This window comes from Tasmannia lanceolata, unplaced genomic scaffold (assembly GCF_043159265.1).
Source record: "Tasmannia lanceolata isolate RefF3 unplaced genomic scaffold, GAP_Taslan_0.1 ptg000011l, whole genome shotgun sequence".
Taxonomy (NCBI): Eukaryota; Viridiplantae; Streptophyta; class Magnoliopsida; order Canellales; family Winteraceae; genus Tasmannia; species Tasmannia lanceolata.
Genome location: NW_027518688.1, coordinates 1,538,391 through 1,547,322, shown reverse-complemented (window position 1 = coordinate 1,547,322; position 8,932 = coordinate 1,538,391). Strand labels below are relative to the sequence as shown.

At 44.7% G+C, this 8,932-nt stretch overlaps 2 protein-coding genes across 2 annotated transcripts; both read left to right on the top strand.

The window, feature by feature from the left end:
• Nucleotides 1–361: 361 nt before the first annotated feature.
• On the top strand, nt 362–1,141 carry LOC143886934 (uncharacterized). Its single transcript, XM_077391104.1, has 2 exons — nt 362–613; nt 1,001–1,141. Exons 1-2 carry the CDS (start codon nt 362–364, stop codon nt 1,139–1,141), a joined length of 393 nt encoding a protein of 130 aa, XP_077247219.1.
• A 222-nt stretch (nt 1,142–1,363) lies between these two features.
• LOC143886933 (uncharacterized) lies at nt 1,364–7,012 on the top strand. Its single transcript, XM_077391103.1, has 3 exons — nt 1,364–1,662; nt 1,771–2,824; nt 6,992–7,012. The coding sequence occupies exons 1-3, from the start codon at nt 1,364–1,366 to the stop codon at nt 7,010–7,012; spliced, it is 1,374 nt and encodes a 457-aa protein (XP_077247218.1).
• Nucleotides 7,013–8,932: the final 1,920 nt, after the last annotated feature.

The window sequence follows — 8,932 nt, the reverse complement described above, 5'->3', positions numbered from 1 at the left end:
CGTCGACAACAGGAGTTCAGCCGACATCTTGTACTATCACGCTTTTCAGAAAATGATGATAGGTGATGACCGTTTGAGGTCGGCGAACTCGGATCTCTTCGGTTTCTCAGGGGAGGTAGTGAAAGTGGAGGGACAGATTGAACTCCCAGTTCTCGTCAGAGAGCCGCCCTGCCAAGCCTTCGCCATGGTCCACTTCCTGGTAGTGAGGGCCACTTCGGTCTATAACGCTATCTTGGGACGGCCTGGCCAGAACCTGATCCGCGCAATCGCTTCAGCATATCACCAGAAGATGAAATTCATAACGGCAAACGGCGTGAGAGAAGTCTGGGGAGAGCAGCCCCAGTCCAGGGAGTGCTATGCCATGGCACTCAAGGGCAAGAATGCGGTGGAGTCACTACCGATTGAGCTACTCGACCTGAGGGACGAAGCCCAGGGGACTCAGCCCGCTGAAGACCTCATCTCCATCTCTCTGTGCAAGGACGATAATGAGAAAGTCGTTGAGATCAACTCCTCTCTAAGCAGCAGCATCCAGCACCGCCTCACCCAGTTTCTTCAAGACAATGCAGAAGTCTTTGCGTGGGCTCCCGTTGACATGCTCGGCATAGACCCGGAGGTCAGCACACACAGACTCGGTGTTGACCCAACCTGCATGCCGGTGAAAGAGAAAAGAAGACATTTCGCCCTTGAAATGCGGCAGGCGATAAAAGAAGAAGTGGAGAGGCTCTTAAGGGCTGACTTCATTCGAGAAATCCAATACCCGGACTGGTTGGCAAACGTGGTCCTGGTAAAGAAGACAAATGGAAAGTGGAGGACCTGCGTTGATTTCACTGATCTGAACAAGGCATGTCGCAAGGACAGCTACCCGCTCCCGAAAATCAATCAGCTCATTGACGCCACCGCAGGTCACGAACTACTGAGCTTCATGGACGCCTTCTCCAGATACAACCAGATCAGAATGTATGAATCAGATATACCAAAGACTTCCTTTGTGATGGATCAGGGGACCTACTGTTACCGTGCCATGCCCTTCGGCCTCAAAAATGCCGGGGCTACCTATCAGAGGCTCGTGAATAAGCTCTTCCAGAATCAGATCGGCCATAACATGGAAGTCTATGTCGACGATATGCTGGTCAAAAGCTGAAGCGCACGAGATCATGTGTCCGACTTGAGAGAAACATTCCAAGTCCTGAGAGAGCATAACATGAAACTCAACCCCACTAAGTGCACTTTTGGCGTCAGCTCGGGAAAGTTCTTGGGGTTCATGGTAAGCCAAAGAGGGATAGAGGCCAATCCAGAGAAGATCAAGACCGTGGTGGAGCTCACTCCACCGAAAACCATCAGAGAAGTGCAGCGACTAACAGGAATGGTTGCTGCACTGGGGCGCTTCATCTCAAAGTCTACAGAGAGGTGCCTGCCCTTTTTCAACGCCGTCAAAGGACTCAAGACTGCACCCTGGACGGAGGAGTGCCAGACCGCATTCGAAGAATTGAAGCAGTACCTGTCCTCTCCACCGCTGTTAACAAAGCCGGAACCGGGTGAGGAGCTGCTCTTGTACCTGTCCGTGAGCCCCATGGCCCTAGCAGCCGTCATAGTTCGTGAGGAGCACAACCAACAAAAACCAGTCTACTATGACAGCAAGGTCCTTCATGATGCCGAGATCAGGTACCAGCGGGTCAAAAAATTGGCCTACGCCCTGATCATGGCAGCCAGGAAGTTGAGACCGTATTTTCAAGCCCACACAATAAAGGTCTTGACTGATCAGCCGCTCAGGCAAGTTCTCCATAAGCCAGACACCTCAGGACGACTCGTGAAATGGGCCGTGGAGCTGAGCGAATTCGATATCCAGTACATGCCAAGACCAGCGATCAAGGCTCAAGTGCTGGCAGACTTCGTGGCTGAGTGCACCATCCCCCAGCAGAGCACCGAATCTGAAATTGTTCAAACCCCAGCTGTGGAAAAGGCAATCACAACTGAGGAGCGAGCAGAAGATGGGACTGAAGGAGAAATCGTCCCCGTACCAGCAGAACAGGATCCATCAACCATCGAACCTCTCTGGAAAGTGTACGTGGACGGATCTTCGAGCAAGGGTGGCTGTGGAGCCAGTTTCATTCTCACCGGGCCTGACAACTTCACGATAGATTATGCCCTGAGGTTCGGATTCCGCGCGTCCAACAATAAGGCAGAGTATGAAGCCCTCCTTGCCGGAATGAATCTCGCAGTCCAGACCAGTGCCCAAAGGCTTAAAGCGTACTGCGACTCCCACCTGGTTGCAAACCAGATTCAAGGGGTCTATGAGGCCCACGGCGAACGTATGATCAAATACCTCTCCAAGGTCCGCCAGTTAGCCAGTAAGTTCAAAAGTTTCGAGGTCATCAGAATCCCCAGAACAGAAAATGCAAAAGCCGATGTGCTATCTAAACTGGTCGCATCAAGATACACCACCCTCAGAAGTATATGTATGGAGTTTCTACAAAAATCCAATATCGAAAATGAGGCCGCTGAGGTAATGCAGGTGGAGCACGAGTCCTGCTGGATGGACGAAATCATTGAATACCTGCGCAGTGGTAAACTTCCCGAAGCCAAGAAGGAAGCCCGCAAAGTGACACAGAGAGCAGCCCGGTTGTCCCTCGATGGTGAAAGCCTGTACAAAAGGTCGTACACCCTCCCATACCTAAAATGCCTCCGGCCAAGCAATGCCGCATACGCCCTGCAAGAGACGCACGAAGGGATTTGTGGAGAACACCTAGGGGGCAAGGCCCTGGCAATCAAAGTACTGCTGAGAGGTTTGTACTGGCCGACCTTAAGGCAAGACGCACTGAATCTGGTCAGAAGGTGCGAGAGATGCCAGAAATTCTCTCCCACCATCCACCAGCCTGCTGTGTCCATGGCCCCGATCATCACCCCACTCCCCTTAGCAGTATGGGGGATGGACATCTTGGGCCCCTTTCCACCGGCCTCCGGAAGACGTGCGTTCGTAGTAGTGGCAATTGACTATTTCACCAAGTGGGTGGAGGTTGAACCTCTAGCCCAGATCACAGAGCAAAACGTGCAGAACTTCTTTTGAAAATCGGTGGTTTGCAGATTCGGGATCCCCCGCGTCTTGATAACAGACAACGGTAGACAATTCGATTGCCGGTGTGGGACCCGATCACGCGAGAGGGGTGGGGCGCGAGCCGCCACGCCTTCTCTTGGTCTCTCGTACCCACGCGATTGGCGTGTGCATTTTAATTATTGATTTTAATTCATCTTTTATGTGAACTTGGGATCACTAAGGCAATCTGAATTCCACACAAAAGAGACTTACAGAGTCGCCACCTAGATGTGGGATCTAGGACTCATAATTAACCAGAAATCTAGACTGGCTACCTGGTTACAAGAATGGAAGGTATGGGGAGTTATCCACCACATGCACCATTCCACGGCTCGTCTGTTAATGTGCGAACTAAGTGACATGCATCCTATGATCTAATTTCAATGTAGATCCTAAGTGTGTATCTTGATTCCTTTATTTGTTTGAATTCAGTCTAAGTGAAAGTTCTCCTAAGATTCTAATTTCATGAAAAATCCTAAGTGATTTAATTAAGAATTTACAAGAAAATTAATATACAAAACCCCACAATTTGTAGTGGAGCCGACTTGCGGTTGGTATGCCATCAGACATCCAAGCTGCCTATGTACCCAAGCCTCACTGGGATCAGAGTCGACATAGTTCGGTGCACCTAAGCTAAGCTACTTATGCCTAACTCAACTAAGACACCGACCTAGACGGGATTGATTGTTTCAACAGTTTTAGGAGAAGTTATTTAATTCAAGTTGAGGATTTTATTATCTTAGGATTTCATTTAAGATGCTATATGATTCTTATCTAAGTGCAAGTTGTTCCTTAGACTAATGCAGGTTAGCCTACATCCTAGTTTACTAGGCTTGTCCTATGGAAAAATTTGGTGACGAGTGTAAGTAGACCTATGTCACGGTTGCTATCCATACCAAGCGTCCGTGATGAGGCTGGACTCCTAACTCTAGGACTCCCTAAAACTTAAGACTCCCTAAAACCTAAGACACGACCTGACACCAGTGTTCCTAAATTGGGCTCTAATGGTTCTTATGACGGAAACCATAATCCAATGGTTCCAAAAGACTCGAGACAAATCGATTCAAGTTCTTGAAGTTAATGAATTTCAGATTTCAAGGATTTTCAGTTTCTGGACATTTAAGGATTACCAATGGTTCTAGGGTTCACCAATTTCGGCCCAGAATAACATCCAAGGAAGGGGATCGTGTGCTCTTTCCTTGTGCAATTTAATACTTAGGTTATAGCATCTTATTGCCTGGCATATCTCAGGATTTCCGTGGACAGTAACCTCGGAGCCAACAACATGCTATAGCTTAAATATTCAAATTGTCAAAGATCGGTTGCAATTTGGATACGATTATGGATGCACTGGCCATTTTTCCAGGAAAATCTAAAGATCCTAAGATTTCTGTTTCAATGGATTAAGGAGTTAATATGTGACAGAGATTTAAGGTTCTTTAGAGATTTTCAGATGATTTTCAATTAATTTCGGATTTTCAATGAATTTTATCAATTTTAAACGTATGAGTGATTTTACAACTGAAACTGTAGCAAACGAATTCGAAATGAGTTGAAACTTCAACAGCAGCAAGATATGATGAAATTTAGTTTACTGGAAGAGTTTTGTAGATTTTTACATTAAGGTCATATTTAATTTTGAATTAACAATAATAGGACCAGATTGCAAAAATAACACAGAAACTACTATAAATAGAAATCTAAATTCATTGCAATTTATACAGTAACAATATATAAGTAAAAATAGCATGCTATGAGATCTTCATGAATTTTAGAAACTATGTATTATCAATTACGGATTTTTCAATTTTCAGACTAGATTATGAATTAACACTACATCTCATATGAAAAAAGATCCAAATCACTTGAAACTTTTACAGAAACAAGAAATTTAGAATATAAGACTACTGTCAAAATTTTATGAATTTTATCTGTGATCTGATATCAGTAAAAATTCTCCCAAAATCTGATAATTTTCAAAGAAACCATAAACTAATATACCAAAAAGATTCAATAAATTCTCAAAAATTCATGGTAGAATGTATCAGTATCATATTATTTTCCCACGAAATTTCATTAATTTTGGAATTCATTTAGTATATATTTTATTTTTCTTCATCGAAAAGATATTTTTGAAGAGTTTTCTATTTTTAAAACACAATTTTCGAGAAAATTACGACTCCGGAAAATATCCTTTAATCTTGTTCTGATATGGTGAACACAAGAAAAATCTAAAATTCCAAAAAAATAGATCATCCTGAGATGGCTATTTTTTCGAATTTCGTAATTACTCAGCCATTATTTTAAATAATATTCCACTCTTCACTCAAATTCTGAAAAACCTTTGATCCAATGTCCGATCCGATCCGATAATTATTTTACTCTATTTAGATAGATCATTGTATTAAATTTTTAGACGAAACGGAATCGAAACACTCATGCAGATCATGATTTTAAGCACACACATTTAATATTGAATTAAAATCATTTAAATATTAAAAACGATGCAAAAATACATAAAAAAATGCCAAATAATCCTGGAAAAATCTGAGAATTGAGCACCTACCTGTGATCGAGATCCTCGCCGAATCCGAGAGTCGAAAAACCCGGAAAATCTCGCCAACGCTCGATCCGAGGTCCGCTTTATGTTCTTCCTTTTCTTTCTCTCTTTTTTTTTCTTTTTGCTTTTCTGGTTTCCTCACTGTGGGGATAAGAGTGTGGGAGATGGGGAGACAGATAGAGTGAGAGAGAGATGAGAAGAGAGTGAGAGTAGTAGAGAGAGAGAGAGAGAGAGAGAGAGAGAGAAACGAGAGAGACAAAGAGAGGGAGAAGAGAAACAGAGAAAGATGGAGGGAGGGGATGCAGACACAAAGACGGAGAGAGAGAAGCCAAGAGGGAGTGAGAGTGAGGGGGAGGTGGTAGAGAGAGAGTGAGAGAGAGAGAGAGAGAAGAGAAACAGAGAAAGATGGAGGGAGGGGATGCAGACACGGAGATGGAGAGAGAGAAGCCAAGAGGGAGTGAGAGTGAGGGGGAGGTGGTAGAGAGAGAGAGAGAGAGAGAGAGAGAGAGTGTGAGAGAGAGAGAGAGAGAAAACGTGAAAAAACAGAGCATGCGATGCTCTGTTTTTTTCACGTTTTTTCCTTCTCTTTTTTTTAAAAAAAGAAAGAAAAGAAAACTAAGCGTGAAAGCTTGAGGGAGAAGAGAGAAAGAGCTAGGTGATGGGGGTGTGGGAAGAAAAAGGAGTAAGATGGTTGAAAAACAGAGAAGCAGAGTGGGAGATATGGAGGGATGAGAGAGAGAAACCTGAGCGTGAGAGATGGAGATGAGATGGCTGCCGAGAGAGGTGCTGAATCGGGGAGAGGTTGAGGGAGAGGCTGGGAAATGGAGGAGGCAGAGATATGGAGGAGACAGATGTGTAGAGAGAAACAGAGAGTGAGAGGAACAAAGAAAATGAGAGTTTGAGCGTGAAAAACAATATGATCATGAGAAAAACTGTAAGAAACAGGGCATATGAGAGAGAGCGTGAGAAACGGCTGTGCAGAGTCGAAAAACCAAGAGCCGATCCTTTGTTTTCTGCCCCAAATATCAGAGCTGCTCCCCTGGTTTTTCTTTCTTTTCTTATTTTATGCGACCCGGCTTCCTCTCCTTGAGATAGCACGATCCTCCTCCCTTTTGTGCCGAGACTCTCTTACTATATCTCCTCCCTTTCTTTCTTTTTTTGTTTCTGGTTTCTTTGAAATAATAGAAAGAAAAATCTTTCTTTCCTCACAAGCCATTTTCTTTTTAAGAAAGAGGGAGAGGGTTGCTCGGCTCATGCCTTAGAGCTTCTAATTTCAGCCAATGATCAATCTGTGCTTTCTTTTCTTTGCTAGCTCATACAATTGTAATTTTTTTTTACAGCTAGTAGATGAGCCACAATGAGCAGACAACAAGGGCAAGAGAATAATAATTAAATAGCATGTTAATGCCATGTCCAAAAATAAGTGCAACTGGGTCCCACCGAGGTGGACGATTTTAGTTCTGGGATTCAACTTCTCCATCTTTGATTGCACCTTACAAGCTAAAGACAGACTTGCCAACCTGCATTAACAATTCGATCTTTTATGAGTGGGACCCACTATTCGGCCGAACGAATATTCCTTAAAGAAATTTGATCTTTTAAACCTCGACCAATCCCATCAACTTGGATACATTCCTAACGCTGGGCGATTGCATATTGAATATTTTACGGGCCCCACTTTCAAACTTGGCCGAAAATGCACGGAAATCATCAAGAAATGGTGGGCCCCCCTGTTCGTTGAAAGACGATCTAAAACTGTCCATTTATTGGGTCACCTCTTAAATTAATCGCTCCCCATAAGTCATCTTTGTAGGATGACCCTAACCATTCATTTGATGAGCGACAATGTAATATGATAGCGTCCCAAAACCATATTCATAGAATGATCCAAACCTTCCAATTAGTGGGCCACCATGTAAATTGGTTATTAAAATGACTTTTCTGAGATCTTGACCGCTCCCTTGATAGACATTTTTATACACTGGATCGAAGTAGGTTCAAAACTCATTTTTCATTAAAACAATATGCGGACCCCCTGTTCGATTCAAATCTTAAACAAATGCTCAATGCGGGCCCACCAAATGGGTCTGAATTCTCTCTTGCTTGGATTCTTCTGAATAACCGTTCTCAACACTTAGCGAAAAGAAAAATACGAAACATTGCGGAAATGATCGGAAAGATTGAGAAAGCATAAGGGACGGACACGGGAATGGGAAACACTGAAGAAGACTAATAAGAAGAACACTAACTTCTTTGTTGATTACAGCAGAGCAAAATGGGGTGTCTACAGCCGGAACTTTTGAAAATTCTGCTCTGACTTGAAGATCGAGCAGAGATTTACTTCAGTGGCGCACCCTCAGACGAATGGGCAGACAGAAGTGACGAACATAATCCTGCTTCAGGGAATTAAAAAGAGGCTGAACGAGAAAGCTGGCCGATGGGCAGATGAGCTTTATCATGTCCTGTGGGCGTATCGTACCACCCCGCGCACATCAACGGGGGAGTCGCCATTCAACTTGTCCTTTGGGATGGAGGCCGTAATACCCGTCGATGAGGGCGTCCCGTCTCCTAGAGTCACCAACTTCAAGGAGAAACTCAATGGAGATGGGCTCCGTGCAAATCTCGACTTACTAGAAGAAGCCCGGGAAGAGTCCCGACTCAGGGTCGCCGCCTACAAGCAGAAAGTGTCTAACTATCATAATTTGAAGATACGCCCCAGGGAATTCCGAGCAGGGGATCTAGTCCTAAGGAAAGCTGCTATCTCCCAACCGAAGAAGGTCGGAAAACTCTCCCCGACCTGGGAGGGACCGTACTGAGTGAAAGAGGTCATTCGCCCGGGGAGTTATAAGCTGGAGACGCTGGAGGACCACCTACTACCCCATGCTTGGAACTCAAAGAACCTCCGCAAATACTATCAGTAGTAGACCGCCTGGCGTGAAAGTGACTTTGTAAATATATATTTAATGTGAATGATAGAAACTCTTTTGCAAATCTCCTCGCGCCACTTGGAAACCCAGTTCACTAAAACTAGGGTACTCGCAGCTTGGTTCTCCACGGCTCGTCTCCGCAAATACCGGGAGCGTACTACTGGTCCGGAACAAGCCCGGACGCATAAACCAACGCCACTTGGAAATCCAGTTCGCTAAAACTAGGGTACTCGCTGCTTGGTTCTCCACGGCTCGTCTCCGCAAAGACCAGGAGCGCACTCCTGGTCCAGAACAAGCCCGGACTCAAAAACCAACGTCACTTGGAAACCTAGTTCACTAAAACTAGGGTACTCG